Below are 20,679 nucleotides of genomic sequence, written 5' to 3' on the forward strand. Positions count from 1 at the left end.
CTCCGAATTAGATATTTTTTGTACCCCTTTGAACAGATGTAGAAAAACATTTTCAGTAGTTTAACTGACCATAATGTAGCAAGTAACTCAAGTTACAGACACTTTTAACTTTGCAGCTGTACAAGTTTAAGTTGGCAATACATGGATCAGGTTTTTTTTTTTTTTTCAATCCCAACTGAATGTATTCTCCCATTCACATAAGCGAGGTAGATGGGGGGTGGAATCCTCCATTGTGTTGTATTCTGACAGTGGGGACTCTGCTGTCAGAATACACTGATCAGAGCTTATCAAAACATGTTTTTTCCAATAAGCGCGTTCATGATAAGTTGATCGTTTGGATAGATTTCTCGCAACAGCTATAGATGGATTGCAAATTCAGCTGGTCCCTGCTGAGCTGGTCACATTTCAATCCATCGCCAGCTTTACAATCAATACCATATAATGTAATCTGAATATATGGCCCTGTCGCTGACGACATTCATAAAGAGTCCTCTTACCTTCTCCTGTGCTGTCGCTTGTCTTGCTAGCTCTACCAGCGAGATGTTCCTCCCTTGCTTTACTATTGCTAGCAATTACGATCCTGCAGCTTTTAGCTGCACCTTGGTAATTCTGCCATTGGTGGGATGTCGCTAACAACTGAATAGCCAGTGTGACTTAATCCTTAGACCCCTCTGATGTTTTGAGATAAATCCTATGGGAATATCCAGACTGCATTGTAAATCTGGCCATAGGTGCTGTAATTTATTTGCAGGAAAGAAAATTGCTCAACACTGACTGTTGATGGTGGAATCTCTCCGGTGAAGCTACTGTTTGCTCGGAGGGGGCCACCCCAGGCTTGGTAAACCCCCCCCCCCCCCCAAAAAAATTGCTGCTGGCAATAATCGCATGAAAAAACAGACTTTGCACCAAAGTTGATCGATCAACTTGGGAAAAAATCTGCCTGCCCATGCATGGTTTAAATCTCCCTGCTGAACCCGCTATGATATGAACTGCATATGGCTGGCTTAAGTGTAGCTTTAGCCCCGCACATCCATTGTTTTCCCTCAATGTGAACTGATAAAGCACATTCTTTTTGATTTGGCTCTATAGCAGGGGTCTCAAACTGGCAGCTCCCCAGCTGTTATGAAACTACAAGTCCCATCAGGAATCTGCCTGTGGAAGTCATGCTTGTAAGACCCCTTTCACACTGAGGCACTTGTAAACTGCCAGTAAAACACTGAGGACTTTTGAAGGGCTTTTCAGGTGCTTTTGAGGCGCTTTCTATTAATTTCAATGTAGGGGGCATTTTTTTCACCACCCATTTGCCCCAGTGTGAAAGCATTCATTGATTTTAATGAAAATAGGTTTTCGTGAGCTTTTCAGGCACACTTTTTTTGTGTGAAAGCACCTGAAAAGCGGTCTGTCAGCCTTGCAATGCCTCGTGGGACTTGTAGTTTCGCAAACAGCTGGAGGGCTGCCAGTTTGAGACTCCTGATCTAGAGAAATAAGTCTTGCAGGTATGCATTCATTAAAAGCAGTCAAAGGGTATACCCTCTGCATAAAGCTGTGGACTATTAAAAATAATGAAGAAATAGCCATTTTAGATTTTTTTTTTTTTTTCTTAAGTGTAAAGGCAAAACCTTGTTTAGTTTTGGATAGACTAGAGCAGTATTAGAACGCCTGTCAGGTTTTTATTGCGGTCTGTGCCCCCGTTAGGCCCTCTCTATTAGTCCTGTTTACTGTTCTCACCAAAAGTGAGAGAGAATCCCAAATTTTGGGTTGACACCAGAAAATTATTTGAGGGGAGATCTTCCGATGGGGACACCAGTTCTGGTGACAACCAGGGGTTCCCTCACTTTAGCAGGATTTCCTTTCACTTCCTGTTTCAGCTATCAGACTAATTTCCCCAATGGACACATGTGGCAAAAAAAAAAATGGTTCTAACTAGGGCTGTGGAAATTGTAGATTAATTCCTCAATTAATCGAATAATTTTTTTGATAGCCCTAGTTCTAACCCTTCTTTACTTCAGTGTAAAATAAAAGAATTTCCAGGGACATGTAGCTGATGAGAGGAGCGCAAAAAACAGCCTGCCGGTTGTTCAATTGTCAGAGGCGCCCAAAGTGGTTATTCAAAGGATAGGCATGAGTTGCCTGCTTTAGTGAGACATCCAATTATTTTATTTCGCCAAATAAAATGTTTTTTGTGGCTTTAAATGGCCACTTCCTCAGTTCAAGGTGATAAAATAGGTGTCTAGTCATAGGGTACAATAGGTATTTATATGTTGCTGATAACGCCTGGTGTTTATTTATTTTTTATTCATGTGATATCTTTGGCTGAGGGTGACTATAGTCATGGTTTTGGATTTTTTTTTCAGATCCGTGTTCGGGTGATTGAAGGACGTCAACTGTCTGGTAATAACATAAAACCGGTTGCAAAAGTGAGCATCTGTGGACAGACCCACAGGACAAGAATAAAAAGAGGAAACAACCCGTATTTTGATGAGGTGTGTTCTCCATTAACCTCCAGCTGTGTATATTTCAGTTATGAGCTCCACTGTTTGCGTTTCAGGCATGCCACCTAGTGGAATGTTTGTGAAACTACCATTACTCATCGTAATAAAATAGTTTTAAAATGCACTAGTAACCTCTTATTTTATGGTTTGAAGACAGTCTTTGAATCTAAACCATCACAGAATAAGTTTAACATTTTAACCTTTTTTACAATTTTTTTTTTTCTTTTTTTTTTTTTCTTGTATATAAAAAAAATAATTAGGTCTGAAGATTACATAAAAAAACAAAACAACTTTTAATTATTTTCTGAAAGCAGTTACCCTAGAGAATAAAATAGTTGTACTTCCAATTATCTTATGCGACACAATATTAGCATGGTTTATGAAATGTAAATTTTCAGTGAAAAATAAACTAAAGTTAATTTTAGGGTACATTAAGACCCCTTTCCACACTTGGGCGTTTTCAGGAACTAAAGGGCTAAAAATAGTGCCTGTAAAGCACCTGAAACGCCTCCCTTGCAGCCCCAGTGTGAAAACCAGAGTGGAGCGGTGCACTTGCAGGAAGTTAAAGTCCTGCAAGCAGCATTTTAGGAGTGGTTTATGACCAGTGTATACACCGCTTCTCCACTGCCCCTGACCATTGAAAATAAATGGGCAGCGCTGCCGAATCGCTTCGCGGGTGCTTTTAACCCTTTTATTTAACCTTTTCTAGGGGGTTAAAAGCGCCTCGCTCCCGTCCGAAAAGTGGCGCCAAAGTGCCGTTGTAACAGCAGTAAAGCACCGCCAAAACTTGTGGCACTTTACCACTACCACCCCATCCGCCCCTTTGTGAAAGTGCTCTAATGCAACGTCTTGCCCAATTTTTCGTGGTAAAATTTAAAGACATGAAGTTGCGCTGAGTAAATGGATATTCAGCATATCCAGCATGTCAACCCTGAAAACCTGTGTGCACGCCTGTGAAATGGCAAACTTCGGTACCCTATAGGTGATGCTTTAAAAACCCCTAAAAGCCATTAGTTTAGTGTTAACCGCAAATAATGGGCCTAGCATTATTGCTCACTGGTGTGCCCGGTGATATTTAACATGTGCGGCGGAATCAACATTGTCATGTGTAGGCACCCTAAACCATGCATTTACATTTATAGGTGCATGCAAGTGTGGGGTGTTCAACGTTTTTTGCAGGGAGATTTGAAGTGGTTGGGTGGGTGTAACTTTATTTAAAAAAAAAATGTCTTCATCAGAAGACAGGTTGGTTCTCTTTAATAAGGCATTAGGGGTCTAAAAGGGTTATTATTGCCATACGATCCACCCCTAGGTAGACTAAGGGGGGGCGCGATGGGACTGAAAGGAGAGCAAGTATTTCTTCTAATAGTGCTGGCATTCAAGTGAATCTGTTGCTTGTCTTACATGGGCAATTCGTAGCTTCACAAAGAAGAAAGAAAAAAAGTTTGAGCTTTTGTTCTTCCCTTCTCCTAAGTAGTAATGTCTTTTGAGCTTCTTTTGGGCCCAGAGACTGATGACACAGAAAGTATTAGCATTATATAAATTATTCATTTCAATTTTTTTTTTTTTCTGGACAGAAGTTGTTTAAAATTTTAGTAGAATATAACTGCTTTTCTGATTTTCTAGAATTCCTTCCGTCTCTTTTAGATATAGCCTATATAAAAAAAAAAAAAAACTCTATCTTTCTATATACGTTATAACTTTGGTTAGGGATGAGCTTAGGCGTGTTCGGCTCCTAGTCCGAAACCAACCTGAGATATCCCTCCAACAAACTGTCACTGCACAAAGCCACTCATAAGTGAGCGAGGTATTCCCCTCCCTGCAACCTTACATATACATGCTCCTTGTATGCGTGCCCCTACAGAGCAGGGAACACCTTGGCCACTTATGATTGGTCCATAACAGGCAGCAGCTTCCTGGTGGGATGATATCTTAGGTGGGTTCAGATTAGGATCCAAAAACACCCGCGTTTATCCCTGCTTGTGACCATGCTCCATTCTGTGTTATCCCTTTTTGAAATGTGTTTTATTTTTTTATTTTTTTATTATTATTCTACAGATCTTTTTCTACAATGTGAATATGTCGCCATCTGAGCTGTTTGATGAGTCTGTTTCAATCAGAGTAAGAAACAAATGATATTTCACAATTTTAAAATGTATGGTCGATCAAGAGATCATTGGCAGTGCCATTTTTTTTCTAGGGCCTTTTACTGAAGTTAGTGGGCAACACTGCATAAAACTGTCAAACTCCTTTGTACTGCTTTGCCTCTCAACCAGTTTAAGCAAAGCCAGCCTGTACTCAATTTTACACAGTCATACTCAAGATTCGATTCAAAGAAGAAAAAAAACACTTCTTTACTGCAGAGACCAAAAAAAACTTTAGATTCTCTTCAGCACTTTAAAGGAGAAGTTTGTGGTATAAAAAAAAAAAAAAAACTTCCATACTTGCCTCCTGTTTCAACACCAGTTTGATGCTGCAGCTGTCCCTCATCTGCTCGAAGACTGAGAGCTGAGCGATCACATGACCATTGATTGCCACGTTCTTCTCACCACTCGCAAGAACTCTGTGCTGGAGAGTGGTGGGCTTAGATGGCTTTGGATCTCTGCCTTAAGAGGCAGAGCCAGCTGTCGGTCATAGATATGGTTGGATTCCTTCCAGAGTTTGACGCAGCTTTGTGATGCCAGCTGATAAAGGAATATAATCTATAAATTAACACTTGGTCCCAGGAGTGCAAAAGTAAGTGACCCAGAAGAGAAATATGACTTATCTTTTTTAGGTCCAGTTCACACCGTAGAAACCTGTGCTTTTGATGTGTTCCAGTGTGTTTTTGATGTAGTCCAGTGCATCACCCCCTTTTTTTTTCCCTTAACCTTAAATAAGAACCTGGTGCGTTTAGGTGTGTTCCGGTGCGTTTTTGATGCTTTTTACAGTAGTCCAGTGCAGGAAAAATGCAGCATGTTCTACTTTTTTTTTTTTCTGGAACTGGAATGCACTGGAACTGCAAGCACTGGTGTTAACTATGCCATTGAAAACCATATATCCTACTTTCTGTGCCTTTTTGATGCAGAAAAAAAATGCACTGGCCTGCATGTGGTGTGAACTGGCCCTTTAAAAGATCTGTCAATATACAAGCTACAATGTTGCAAGGCTCCTCTCTCGGCTGCTGCATTTGCTGTACACAAGGCACCATGATATGCCTGCTGTTGCATTTATGATCCAAGAAAACCTTTTTGCTCCATTTCGGCTGAATTCCACCAGCTTCCATCCATCCGTCCAATGAAAATGAGTTTACTGACTTATTGGATAGAGGTAAGGCAGTTGGCAGGGCTCAGAGCTATGATCGTAGGAAATGTGAACCTAAACATGACTTTTTGCAGGCTAACAAAATAGCAAGCAAACATGGCTCTTTGTGCTTGGTGCTCATGGATTTCCCAATCTAAAGAGGGCAGCAAGGCCAAGTGTGTGTTTGGAAGATTTACCTGGAATATGTGCCTGAGTTTCCTGGTGTGTAGAGAGAATTCCCCTCAAAGAATGATCCCATACCTTACTTAGTGCAGAAGTTTTATTATTGTATCTTTTCTTTGATGTGGACCTGACTGTTCTGTTTTGGTGAAGTCATAGAGGTTGATTTAAGCAAATAGACTGCACTTTTCAAAGTGCAGTTGCCCCAGAGCTTAGTAAATGAGGTAAAGCTTCAGTTTGCAAAGAATACCCAATTGCGTGCAAGGGATATTAAAAAAAAAAAAAAAAAAAAAAAAAAAAAAAGTGATTGGATGATGGAAGTCTTCAGGGCTTCTGCTCATTTACAAAGTTCTGCTCGTTTGAAAAGTGCACAGTCTATTTGCCTTTTAGTAAATCGACCCCATTGTTTAATATCTACTGATTAATATTTTTGAGGGATTTGGAAAAAGGATTTGCAGTCTGTATGTGCTTGTGAACCACTTTTTGTAAAAAACTTAATGTTTTTTTTTCTTTCTTTTACTACCAGTTGTTCAACTCTGGATCTATTCGAGCTGACAGTTTAATAGGAGAATTCAAGGTAAAAAATAAAGCTCTGCAGGGGGCAGGGATGGCATAGGTTTGCTCTCTGTGCTGGAAAAAGGAATAGCTCTCTTCTGTTTTTTGTGCTGGCAAAATAAATCTAGTGTCTTTGGGTTTTGCTATGACTGATTCAGGTTCCAAAATGTTTCAGGACAGAAAATGAATTTTTATTGTGCCCAAAAATTGACACACAGTTGGCGAACCACAAAATTTAACTCTTGGCCTAAACCTTTACCTAACCTGTAAAAGTAAATCTGACTTAAGCAGCATTAAAATCAAAAACAAATTATTGAAGCTTTCTGATTCTGAAATAATCATACCACCAGGGAGGTTAAATGTTCTTTCCTTTTTATTTTCACCTGGTGATCGAGGCTTTTTTTCTTATGCCCCGTACACACGATCGGATCAGTGCCGGGACAAGGTCATCCAGCGCAAAGACGCCAAAACCCCCTTTCCCTTAGGGTTAGGGTGCCCCCTACCCCTGCAATAAATCATTGCGCCAGGGGCAGCCGTCCCTCCTGCCCACCCCTTGTCCCGACCCTGGATCGGATCTTCTGACAACAAATGTTGGATGTGAGCTTGTCGTCGGAAAGTCCGACCATGTGTATGCTCCATCGAACATTTGTTGTCTGACTTTCTGGCAACAAATGTTGGCTAGCAGGTTCTCAAATTTTCTGCCAGAAAAAACTTTGTCTGAATTTCCAAACGTGTACACAAGTACGATGCACAAACGTTCGCGCATGCTCGGAATCAAGCAGGAGGCGCACTGGCTATTGAACTTCCTTTTTTTTGGCTCGTCGTACGTCTTGTGTGTCGCCTCATTCCCACGTTCGTAATTGTGTGTATGCAAGACAAGTTGGAGCCAACAACCTTCGAACAAAATTCCACGGTTCTGTTGACGGAAAGTCCGATTGTGTGTACGAGGCATTAGATGAGATGGCTAAAAAAAAAAAAAATTTTTTCTTAGCGGTATTCCTGAGTCTGGCTCAGGGTGGATTTTCAGTACCAAAAGCGGTAACCCCGAGCCACACTTGGGATCGCATTGCAGGATCCAGGCTAAGTTACTTACCTTGTCCCCAGGATACTGTGATGTCTCCCACTCTGTGTGCGAGCCGTGCCCTCCGCCGGATCTATCAGTGCCAAGCTTCCCTGCGAGCATTGCGACGCACGGGGACAGAGAATGGCGCCAAATTCAAAAAGTAACAAACACATTATACATACAGTACACTATAATATTACAGATTACATTACTGTATCAAATTATTTCACCTCCCTTTTGTCCCTAGTGGTTTTTCCAATGCCCTGCATGCAGTTTTATATTATAAATTCTGTTCTTTCTGCCTGGAAACTGGAGATTGTCCATAGCAACCAAAAAGTGTCCCTTTACGTCAAAAGTGGTTTTAGACCAGCTATAAAACAGCGATAATAAATTAGAATCACTTGCAGAATTGAGCAATAGTGATTCGTGGGGAAATTTGTCATCATCAAACCAGTAATGACAGCGACAATTCTGCAACTGAGCAAATTTCAGTGTTTTTGATTTGATTACATTATTGAATAATTTTTGATTGTTATTATTTATAGTTATTTATTATATTTATGATTTTGTGTTTCAAACTTTCATACCCAGGATGTCTACTAGACTCTTGTTTTGGGCAGATTTAAGTGTGTTATTCCTAAGAATGACAGGCCTACAATAAAAAAAGCCAAATTTCCATGCAAAACAATTGTACCACTTTGAGCGTCAAAAATCTGAAATAATCATACTGCCAGGGAGGTTAAACGTTCTTTCCTTTTATTTTCACTTGGTGATCGAGGCTGTTTTTCTTCAGCACAAGCTGTAACAGCTAGGGGCTTGAGACAAACCATTTTATCACTGGCTAGACTGCTTAAAATGGTCACTTTTTTTTATTATTTATAAAACCTTTTATACCAAAAGTTACAAGAGGAGATCACCAGGAGAAAACAGAGGGGGGTGGGGGCTTAAAAAAAAAAAAAGCCTACATCCTAATGATTGGTAAGCTACAATTTTTTATTACATTTTATTAAATTTTATTATAAAATTATTTTTTTTGTGTTGGGTTTAATACCCATTTAAACTTCCTGAACTCGTCCATTATCTGTGTCAGTTTTACATGAGGTCTGAATTATGTTTGCATATCTGGTGGCAGACCTTTTTGCAGCAAATACAACTAATCTGTTGTGGAGGCCTGGGGATATTACCCTTAATTGGTAAACTGGCTTCCTGGTGTTTGCGATTTGCATGGGAGCTCCCTCTACAGGGATAATTGTAGTTTATTATTATAAAGGTCACTGCAAAGCTACAGGCAGCACAACTTATGGTTTTATTGCGATCGTACTACATGTTGGGTTCAGACCATTGAAAAATGGTTGGTCTATTAGGCCAAGTAAGCCCCTGGCTTCTTATAGTTCTTGGATGCTTCAAAAATTTAGGATCTTTCTGTTCAATTCCCAAGAGTATTAATTTTAAATGCATTGTAATTTTCTGTCTTGGAAGAAAGTAAAACAAATTTGTCTCTTTTACAATTGTAGCTTGATGTTGGATTTGTATACGATGAACCAAGTAAGAAAATCAATTTATTTTCTTTTTTTTTTTGTTTGTTTGTTTTATTTTTCTGTGACAATACAAAATGTATATACCTGCTTTAAAACTATTCTATAGTGTTCCTTTTATGTATTTTCCTTTTTATTACGCTCAAACATCTTTTTTTTTTTTTTTTTTTTTTTTTTTTTTGAGTAGTATGAAATATTACAAATTCATATTTGACGTTTTTACTTCTTGTAGCCATGGGGGCGGTTATCTGAACACAATAGCTGCAGTTTTTTGGGCTCATTCTGTTGCTGGTCAGTGAAATAGAATAAATGAATAGAATAGGGAATCAGATTACACACTACACATACTGCACATAACTGAAAATGGTTTCTATTAAAAAAAAAAAAAAAATCCTGGTTGTAACTGGTCTCTAAATTTCTGTCTGCTATATCTGGAAATTTTATAACTCAGTCTGCCTGTTATATTGTGTGTGGTGTTTTTATTTATGTATGTGTGTGTATATATGTATGTATGCATGTGTGTGTGTGTGTATGTATGTATGTGTATATATGTGTGTGTGTGTGTGTGTGTGTGTGTGTGTATATATATATATATATATATATATATATATATATATATATATATATATATATATATATATATATATATTTATTGTAGGATAGTGACTGCCAGGAAATGTGATTTATTGATTTTTCTTCTCAATAGGTCATGCAGTCATGAGGAAGTGGGTCCTGCTCCAGGATCCTGACGACCAGAATGCCGGGGCTAAGGGATATCTTAAAGTCAGCATGTTTGTCATTGGCACCGGTGACGAGCCCCCTGTGAGTTCTGCTGTGATGTACACAATTGTATAGGAATGAAAACAATTATCCTATGCAACTGAGGGTTTAGTTACCTGTTGTAATACAAGCAAGCAGAATCCAACCTTAAATTGGTCAAACTGGAATTCCAATCTAAGGGACTCTGTGGGCAGTGGTGGGACAAGATCATTCAGTGCCCAAAGTGATGATACCAAATTGTACCACCCGCCCCCCCCCCCCCCCCCCGGTTGGGTTAACATCAATGCAAGCAACGTGGTGCACCAAACCACATGTAACATGAGTTTGATGGCAGTTTGTGTTTTATCATGCTGTAAAATATAGGGTCAACTGTGATGTAGATTGAATTCCCCCAGCATAGGTGTGAGGGGGGAAAAAAAATGCCCATCTTGGTGTCACTGGAAGAAAGAAATGCCCCTACGCCAGTGATGTCCCTAAAGTTAAAAGGTGCCACAAGGCCGTTGATGTCGCTGAAAGGAAGAATGTATCTGTTAGTGGAAGGAAAAGCTGCACTTGCACCTGTGGTGTCAATGAAATGAAAAATGTCCCTGCATCTGTCGTGTCATTAGAAAATAAAGAAATCAAAAACCTTTTAATTGCATTTAAATAAGGGGTCCTGTGGGTTTACACCAGTGTTATCTGAGTGATCCGTGGTGGATTATGATTTAAAGTGCATTTGACAGACGGTGAGGAGTAATTCTGTCATCTGCTCAACCTCTGCTTTAACCCCTAAAAGCCAGCACCAACTGCGTGCATGGCACGTGGTTGCAACACAACCCCGTTGAGTTGAATGGGTTGTGTTTGGCAAGTGGTACTGCCCACCGAATATGACAAGAGGATTGATTCTTTCTCGCTTGTAAAATTTTGACATGTGACTGTATCCATGCAGCTGCTGCACCTGCATCCACTTTAGGCTGCCTGCACACAACTCTGAGGTGGATGCAGACGTAACAAAAACCCGCCTTATCATGAAGGACAGTTCACAGCCCCCGTCGGTATAAGCTCTAACGGAGCGCAATAAAAATGACAGCTCAACTGCGTGTTTTTTACTGCTACCCAACCACAAATGTAAATGAGCCCAGGATGTAGGGGGGTTATGAGAGGGAGGGGGAGCTCTGGGGTTAACTTGCTCTCCCACCCTCTATGCACTTACATGTTAGTGTCAGGCAGGCAACTACCCGGGAATGAAGGAAGCTGTGTCTTCTTCCTCTGTCCCAATCATGTGATATGTACATGACAAGGGGAGGTGGAAAGAAGGGCAATCTGCACTCATTTTCCTTCAGGTTCCTTTGCTGAGAAAGGTGTCTGTCCTCAGCACAGGCATTGCCCTGCCTTCTCTCCGGCCTCCTTTACACTGCTGTTGGAGGGAGGAAATAGCAGAATCCCTCCTCCCAGCAGCAATCGTGACCCCTGCACTGGACTCCAATTTGAATGACAGGAGTGAGGGCAACATCACACCCATCATTCCAGCAGCTGGTGAGTGTGGCGCTGACTGGCTCCCAGCCACTTCATCCAGGGCAGGTTCCCCTTCTGCCCTCCATCTCCACTTTGCCTTTGGGGTGCCCTCTGGATTATGCCTTAGGGGATCACATATGGCTCAGATTCAAGAAATATTCTCATTTGAGCACAGTTGCAGTGGTTTTGTCACATACCTGGTTGAAAAGCCTGACCCCATGAGGAAGGCCTCTTACCCTTCTAACTCGGGGGGCCTGATAGCAGACAGGAGTACAGAGTAGCATGGGTGCTTGTTCTTGCTAGCATCAGGGCTGGATGGACTCTCAGGATCAAGCAGGGGAAGACCGTCAGTAGACCACAGCGGAGCAGGAATGCTGGATGCCATGCGACAGCAGACAGGTACAGGCTGGAAGCAGACAGGTGGGGAGCAGAGGAATATAGACAGAGGTTCACAGCAGACAGTCCACCAGTGATGGGGACAGAGTCGGGCAGACCAGATGCATAGGCAGGTGTGAAGTCAGGTTACAGGCTGAGTTGGTAACAGAGCAGCAGCAAGGGGCAAAGGTAGAAGCAAGATCAAAGGCAAGACTGGGTCAGTGGAGTTCAGGAGTCGTCAAGACAAGCCGGGTCAGAAACTGTAGCCAAATTCAGAGTAACAGGTTGTAGGTATGCACGGGTAGACAAAACGGCACTGAAACCTAGCACAGGCTCAGTCTAAATAGCCCACTTGACACCAATGTGAGTAACAGATATGCACACGGAATATGCATAAGCACATGCACGTTTCCTATGTGTCTATATAGGAATATTAATTGGCTGGTGCCTACGCACAGGATGCTGTCCAGAAGAGCCATTTTCTTTGCTGGCATGCCCTTCTTGACAGTTTCCATAAATAGGATTGATACATACTGACTGTCTTCACTTTCACATAACATGGCCATAGCATTTTAATGCTTGCTTATTTTCAGGTGGAAAAGAGAGACAAGGAAAATGAAGCCGATGATGTAGAAAGTAATCTCCTCCTTCCTCCTGGAGCAGCACTTAGATGGGTCACTTTCCTCCTGAAAATCTACAGAGCTGAGGATATTCCACAGAGTATGGAGCTATTTCTACATAATGAACTGGTTCATAATTTGATCAGGGTGGTTTAATTTTGCACTTGACATAGTTTTGGTTAGGGTTGTCTTAACTCTGCGCCATGTATCTTTACTCATTACCACAGCAAGAACATCTCTAAAGTAGACTTACTTATATAGAATCCATGTAGCAACACAGATGTCATTGATCTGAGCTCTACCTACCAAGCTACATCAGGTCTCCTTGTTTTTGTTGGCTTGGTCAAGGTGCCATTATTTTTGAGTGAATGAGTCACAAGATCTTTTTATATGTGCATAGACTATTAAACTAACCATGTCTACAGAAAACCAGGCGTGTACCATGGTCCAGTATTCCACCATGTTTTTTTAGGCCATCAGGGGTTATCAAAGGGGAACAACACTTGTAAATTCTGTAAAAGTGGTAAAATTTAAAAGTGGTCTCATGCATATATTGATTTCTTCAGAAATTAAGCTGAAGTGTTGATTACTTGTAGGTCTACTCAAGAACCAAACAATAAAAAGGATTGTTGAGCAATGTTGCTTTATTTGTTTTAGATTGTAATGTGAGCATACTGCTTGGAAGTGAAAAGTAGAAGTCATGGATCAGACCTTGACTTCAGGGACGTAGAAGCAGATACATTGTTGAGCTAATCTAGGTAGCTGAATACCATTACTGTGGCACACCAATAAAAGCAAAAACAAATTTAATAGATGGATATTTATGAATATTGAAGTAAAGATAAATGGTCAGTATGTCCTGTGTCTTTCTACAGTGGATGATGCTTTTGCACAGTCAGTTAAGGAACTGTTTGGCGGAGACTCGGACAAGAAAAATCTAGTCGACCCATTTGTAGAAGTGTCATTTGCTGGAAAAAAGGTATTTCCGTCACAATATCAGACCACATTACTTTTGTTTTTGTGTGATCCCTGGCTATACTTCCTATTTGTTTTGTTTTTTGTTTAAGGTTTCTACTAAAACAATAGAGAAGAATGCAAATCCGGAGTGGAACCAAGCTGTTAATCTTCAAATAAAGGTTCGAGACCATGACATACAGGCATAGACAAAATTGTTGGTGCCCGTACAATTCATTGAAACAATGTTTCATTCCTCCTGAATTTATAAAACTAAAAACAATTGTCTTGTGTACACCTAAATGCCTTTGGTATGTCAGGGTAAAGTAAATGAGAGGTGAAGAAAAAGATAAATTGCATATTCTACAAAGAAATTCAAAAATGGCCTGTAGATATATATTGGTACCCCTAGAAAAGATTAGAAATAAGTGAATCATGTTGTGTGTGTGTGTGTGTGTGTGTGTGTTTGTTTTTCTTTTTTTTTAATCTTTTAATCAGCCTATTTAAATTGAGAAATGTAGTCTTTTTTTTTTTTTATGTTTTTTTGCTGTTTAGTATAGTTTTGTGCACCACACTGATCATGGACCAGAAAAAGCAATGGAGAGAGTTGTCTGAGATCAGAAAGAGAAAATTATAGGACTGTATGTCAAAGGTAAAGACCGCAAAAAAAAAAAAAAAAAAAAAAAAGGTAAAGACCGCCTCAGAACAGCTTGACGTTACTGTGAACGCAGTTGCAAATATTACGTTTAAGGCCTATGGGAGTGTAACCGACCTCCCTGGATGTGGTCGCAGGAAGAAAATAAACCCCAAATTGAACAGAAGGTTGGTGTAAATGTTAGGCAAACAGCCAAGGAACCCTTCCAAAGAGATGCAAGCTGGTTTCCATGTTGAAAGTACATTGCTGTCTAACTTCACCATCCCTCGCTTTTTGAGCAACAGGTGCGCTCCAAGGAAGAAGACCCAGGAGGTTTGCACTGTTAAAAGTAAAAGACAAAAAGTCATATTGGAATTTTGGAATTGTCAAAATGCATTTTGACAAGGCATGGCGTTTCTAGGAGAAAGTCTGTTGGATAAATACTAAAGAATTTTAGCTTTTTTTTTTCTAAGTTCAAAGGCAAGTGTTCAAAGAACACCATAGTTACCGTGAAACATGGAGGAAGCTCAGTTTTTGTTGGGGCGGGTTTTCTGCACCCAACAAAGGGTGCCTTAAATTTGTGCAGGGGACACAAACGTCTCAAGACTAAAGCCGCGTACACATGGGCGGACTGTATGGCCTACTTAGTCCGTCGAAACACATTTCAGCGGACAGTCCGCTCGTGTGTGGGCTTCAGCGGACTTTTTCAGCGTGCAGTCTGGCGTACTAAGTATTTCGGATTTTTCGAAATACTGTCCGTCATACTTTGGTTTCAGCGGACAATCCGCTCGTCAGTAGGCTAGTTCGACGGACTAAGAATGGCGCATGCTCAGAAAGGATTTACATGGCGAAAGGTTGCATTGCTGTGTATTGGACTTCCTATTTCTAGTCCCGTCGTACGTGCTGTACACGTCATCGCGCAAGCTTTCGACGGACTGTTTGTGCATCCGTGTGTGGTCAAGTCCGTTCATTCGAAAGTAGGACGGACTGTCCGTCGGATTGTATGACGGACTAAGTAGGCCATACAGTCCACCCGTGTGTACGCGGCTTTACAAGAAATTTGAGAGCGACCTACTGCCCATTGTCCGAAATCCTGTCTCAGTCACAAGTCATGGCTCCTCCATCAGGACAATGATCCAAACACACAGCTAATAGCACCCAAGAATAGCTAAGAACAAAACTTTGTGCTATTCTGAATTGGCCCTCTGCGATCGATAATCTGAAACCTGAAGGACTTCTATTGTAAGGGTTGAAATCTGCAATCTGGAGAAAATCACCCCTCAAACTTGAGTCTGCTGGTGCAACTGCTTGAGAGGTGGCCAAAGCTACTTTATGGCAGGTGCATAAGTTTCACTGAGAAATCGCTGGTTTGCAGTGACTGAAAGCTTGTACAACAAAATATAAGGTTACGGGTACCCTAATTTTTCCAATGCCGTTGTATTTTGTTATTTAAGATATTAAGTTGAATCAAAAAAAAATAATAATAATGATGTTTGACAATGTTGTCAGTTACAAGTTATTTCAGAGAAAATTGTGGGTTCCTCTTCTTCTTTTTTTATTTTTATTTTTTTATTTTTGTAGAAGGGCACCAACAAATTTTATTCTGTCTGTATATAGACCTAAATATACAATTTTGTACATGTCTGTAAATATAATATACAATGACCAAATGTTTTTACTTTTTCAGTTTCCATCTATATGTGAGAATATAAAGCTAACGGTTTTTGACTGGTAAGTTATTGTCAGCTTTACACGATTTTCAAAATGAGTAAAGCAGTGATTGGTGGGATTGTTCAGTAAGATGGGAAGCAAAAGCCTATAGCAACAAATCACTATTCAATTTACACTGTCCTAGCTTCTGTTAACTGACATCTGATTGCTGTCATGTACTGCAATATCCATATTGCCATTGCTGTCTGCACTTTTATTGAATATGCCTTTGTTATGCGACCACGAATAACAATTCAGTTGTACAGTATACCACTGATCAGATTGTGCCAAGGTACCCATACACAGGGTTATTACACTTACCATTGAGAAATAATATGCTAATGTATTTGATGTAATTCTGTTTAATGAATTGTACGGGTTTATCAAATGCTTTGTGTAGGGACAGACTCACCAAGAATGATGCCGTTGGAACAACTTCTTTGAGCTTGTCTAAGATTGCTGCTTCAGGTGGTGAAATGGAAGGTGAGATCAATTATATGGGTTGACGCCTTCCTTCTACACAGTGACCTCTTTACCTTTTTCATGAACCTCTGCCCTCCCTTTTACTCGCTGCTTTGGTAGCACTCCTCTGCATACGTTACTTTATGTAATATAAGACTATAAAGAGAACCAAGCCCCAGCACTTCCTGGTCAAACCCCGCTTAAGCTTCCAGATGCATCTTGAAGCTTGGTTTCATCAGATCTTCTCTTGGTAGTCTGTTCAACCATTCTAGGGAACTGGACAGATTATGGGGAGGAGGCCTGTTGATAAGAAGTCCTAGACCTGGTGCTCCGAATAGTTTAACGCTTGTCTAGAACATTGCTGGTTTTGATGTTCAATTTTTAAAGGCATCTGCCACAAGGCAAAAAAAACAAAAACAACCTTCAAAGAGAAGTCAATGACAGAAGCTGCTTTTTACCAACCATTCTAGTCCCTGATAAAGAAAAGGTTGGCAATCAAAGGGCTTAACATCAGTGCCCTGACATTAGCTTGGTCTTTATCTTTTGACAGATTCTTTTGTAAGATGTGTCATGGCTGGTTACATATTTGTAATGATAAAGTGGGAAAGATGCTGTAGATGTGTTTTTTTTGTTTTTTCTGCTGCTTAGTGCCAGAATGTGACACAAGTGTAGGATGTGCTTTGATTTGCTTCCTTTTTTTTTTTTTTTTTTTTTTGTATATAAAATATGCATTTTTTTATATAGACCATTGCATTTTTGTAAGTTGATATAGTAGCCAATATGACATTACTTTCTGATTCCCTAAAGTGGTTTTAAAGGCTCAAGGTTTTTTTTTTTTTTTTTTTTTTTTTTTTTTTCTTTTTTAGAATAGAATGCATGAAGGTAAAAACAAAACAAAAAAAACACTTCTTCCTGCAGCAGGCTCCTAATACTTACCTAAGCCCCACCACGATCCAGTAATGTACACAAGAGCCTCGGCTCTCCAGAGACGGCATCTGGAGCCATTGCCTCCCACTACTGTCAAACACAGCCATTGAGCCAAAGACAGGGGGCGCAGCCAATCCATGGCTGTGTATGTGAATGGACACACAGAGCAGTAGCTTGGGAGCAAGCCTGCTCTGGTGTCCCCATAGTAAGCCATTTTTTCTCTAGAGGCACTTGGCAGGAAGGAGGGGCTAGGAGTGCAGGTGGGGGACCAGAGAAGAGGAGGATCATGGCTGCTCTGATCAAAACCACTGTACAGAGCAGGTAAGTATAGTGTGTGTGTGTGTGTGTGTGTGTTTGTTTTTTTTTTTTTTTGTAAAAACTTGCCTTTTAATATCACTTTAGGTTAATCCTTTTCAATGCTTCATTTAATTTGTTATAAAATATTAAAAAGGTTATTATGGTTTATTGCACAGTTACTGTACATCATAAAATGTTTAACGGTTTTCTTTTTACAATATAGACAATGACACAACGGGAGTTGGGTCTTCAGCACTGGAAGGTGTTTATTGTGGTGTGATTTTGATTTCATACCCCACTGCCCAAACTGTAGATGAGTCTTTAGAGGAACAGTTTTTTACATAAGAGCAGTGATGAGCAGTTATCCATGGCAACCAATAAGATTTTATCTTGAATTGGTTTAAATCAGACTGTTGAGAGATTGGTTGCCATGCATTAATTTACTATGCTCATTTCACTTTCTTGTAATGTACATGGAAAACAGTTTTGGCACTGGGACCCACAGAAATCCTGCTTCTTCATATGCTTGTGTTTCCTTCATATTTCTGTAAAATACATAAAACCAGACTGGATTGTTGTAGTTTTTACTTTGATTTGGAAAATACACAATCTGTATTTGCTATAAATGTTGTCCAATCAGATTACTGCTATCATTTTTCTAGTTCCTGCTAGAAACTAAACTAACTTCTGGTTTGCTACTGGCATTAATATATAATTTCCCATGTAGTAATATTTATAAATGGGCTCAACTAGGAAGAAAATATGGCTTGCATTGATCTTTATTTTAGAGTAACATTAAGTGTAGTACACATATTGGTAAAACCATGTAATCAGTCCCAAGTAGTAAAGGAAAAACAAAGTTCATTTCTATGATGTTGGTGAAAAACAATCCAAAAATGGCTTAAGGATTCACAGCAACAAGTGCATTCACTATCCAGGAGAGAGGAGTGAATACGCTTACCAAAGGACAGCATCAACCGAATCAGTCAACCTAAATAAACTATTAATAATTCTTAGTACTCAATGTCAAATTGTAATATGTCATTATCTGGGAGAAGTTTTATATTCAGAACAACATGGCTAGTGGAGAGTGCAACACACCTTTGGGCAACAATGCATCCCTACGGGGTTCATTGTGAAAGAGTGCAAGCGGGGGGGGCAAGAAAAAGCGGAAAAGCTACGTCTAACTTAGGTCATCTAGTAGGCAAAGAGGATCTAGCTATACCTGCAGATCCCTCAGCCAGTTATTTTGTATTCTATCTCATTTTGTCCAAGTTGTTTATATCGTGAGGTGCCTGGCTTGTACCCAGGTTGCCCAGATTTTGACACATTTCTGAGGGCAGTTGCATCCCATATAAGTAAATTTGTATAGGGGTAGAACAGTGTTAATAAGTGCTTTCCATGCTGAGAGCTGGGGGGGGGGGGGGGGAAGAATCAAGCAGCATCCATCTGGACAGAGTCTTCTTCCTAGCATAATAGGGCCGCGTTAAATGTGAAGAGTTTAGTGTTTGATTGCCAGATTGTCGGTAATGCCCAGTAGAAAGAAAATTGGGTCCCTGTCCAGAGAGGAGCCTGTAAACCTATTCACGTCAGTGACCACTGCCTGCCTAAAGGTTTGACTATGGGGGCATTCCCACACCATATGAAAAGTTACCACCTACTGCCTGCATTTGGGACAGGTGTCTTCCACACCCGGGTAAATCCTGGAGAGTCTGAAGGGAGTGTAGTACACTCGATGCAAAAATGTTAGTCGCACAAAGCGGTCCCTGCCTGAGATTATAAGTGGGATACATTGTTGCAGACCCTCAGTCCAATCCTCCTCCATCAGAGCAGGAATGTCTTGCTGCCACACTCCAAACAGCAGGAGCATGTTCGAGGTATCTTTACAGGTAGGTCTCAGGTATATGGAAAAAAATTGAATTTGATTCCAGAATCAACCATATTTTGTAATTATCACATTAAATTAACTAAAAATTAATCAACAACTTAATTCTGGGATAAATTCAACCAGAAATAGTAACTCCCCCCGACTTTATGGCATACCAAACAAAACAGAAAAAGATTCCCCCAAGAAGAGCGGCGAGAGACCTGTAAATTGATTACTAAATTGAATCAATTTACAGGTCTCACTGCTCTTCTTGGTAGAAGCTTTGTCTCTCTGTTTTGTCAGGTATATGGAGGACAGTGTGTGGCTGATTTCTGTTCCTCTAGGGGAAGGAAATGCCCTCCTGATATGAATCATTTTTGTAATTGTGTATGTAGCCTGGATCTGGTAAAGATCTGAGATGAGGTAGATGGGGATTGCCCCATAGTTGGGTTTGTGGACATATGGTGCCTGCCTTGTTTAGGTGTTGGGTAACCTGCTTCCAGGCCATAAATGTTGTTTTCATAGGAATGGTTACTTGGGAACTATATTTGAGCCCTCGATTATACAAGATTGCCAAGTTCAGAGTAGGACCCCAGAATGGCTGCCTCCAGATTCACCGCCAGGTTGGAGATGTCTTTCGCAAACCACCACCTCACCGTGACCAATTGTGTAGCTCAATAGTATTTCCTGAAATTTGGCAGGGACAAACCACCTTCAGTCAGCGAAAGCTTTAGTGTGGTTTTGGCCACACCGGGGGTCGAGCCTGCCCAGATAAATTAGGTGGTGGCTTGGTCAAGTTTAGCGAAGAAAGCAGCTGGGATAAGGATTGGTGGAAGATGAAGAGGAATTTAGGGAGGTAGTACACTTTTATTAGATTTACTTTCTTCACGGAGTGGATAAATTGTTGGAGCACAGGGTACAAGTTGTCATCTAAATATTTAGAGGGTCCCTCTTAATGTGGATGCCTAAATATTTTAAACTGGATACCTGCTGTAGAGCGATCTGTGGATCGACCAACTGTTTCTCCTCTGACAATGGAAACAGGAGCAATTTGTCCCAATTCACCTTAATTCCTGAAAAGAACCCAAACTGGTCAGTAATAGCCAAAGCTGCCTGTAGTCATGTTTGGGCACCATGTAGGTATAGTAATGTATCATCTGCGTAAAGAGACACCTTTTCAACTGGGGGGGGGGGGGTGAGATCAAGAGCTCTGCCAATGGTTCACTTGCCAATATGAAGGGGGCCAGGGAGAGGGGACAGCCTTGCCTGGTACGTCAGAGAGGGAAGGGAGCTGAAAGCGTACCCTTCAACCAAACTCTGGCTGAGGGGGGCGAATTAAAGCATTTGCAGGTAAAGGCTTTAAACCAAACTTCTGAAGGACGAGCCACAGATATTCCCACTCCACCGAGTCAAAGGCTTTCTCGGCATCAAGCAAAGCCACCAACCCCAGAG

At 40.6% G+C, this 20,679-nt stretch overlaps 1 protein-coding gene across 5 annotated transcripts in view; it reads left to right on the forward strand.

Moving 5' to 3' along the window:
- Positions 1-20,679, forward strand: part of MYOF (myoferlin) — a 229,345-nt gene that overhangs the window by 82,956 nt on the left and 125,710 nt on the right. For 3 of the 5 annotated variants that reach the window (XM_077455200.1, XM_077455202.1, XM_077455203.1), the window contains exons 7-17: positions 2,355-2,483; positions 4,551-4,613; positions 6,481-6,531; positions 9,087-9,117; positions 9,814-9,929; positions 12,350-12,476; positions 13,252-13,355; positions 13,444-13,512; positions 15,652-15,695; positions 16,075-16,157; positions 17,584-17,622. In XM_077455200.1, the coding sequence (XP_077311326.1) occupies positions 2,355-2,483; positions 4,551-4,613; positions 6,481-6,531; positions 9,087-9,117; positions 9,814-9,929; positions 12,350-12,476; positions 13,252-13,355; positions 13,444-13,512; positions 15,652-15,695; positions 16,075-16,157; positions 17,584-17,622 (856 nt within the window). The remainder of the gene's footprint in view (positions 1-2,354; positions 2,484-4,550; positions 4,614-6,480; positions 6,532-9,086; positions 9,118-9,813; positions 9,930-12,349; positions 12,477-13,251; positions 13,356-13,443; positions 13,513-15,651; positions 15,696-16,074; positions 16,158-17,583; positions 17,623-20,679) is intronic. The other 2 variants (XM_077455201.1, XM_077455204.1) reach the window with 1 other exon arrangement.

This window comes from Lithobates pipiens, unplaced genomic scaffold (assembly GCF_037356315.1).
Source record: "Lithobates pipiens isolate NorthernLeopardFrog02 unplaced genomic scaffold, aLitPip1_a1.2 Scaffold_25, whole genome shotgun sequence".
NCBI lineage: Eukaryota > Metazoa > Chordata > Amphibia > Anura > Ranidae > Lithobates > Lithobates pipiens.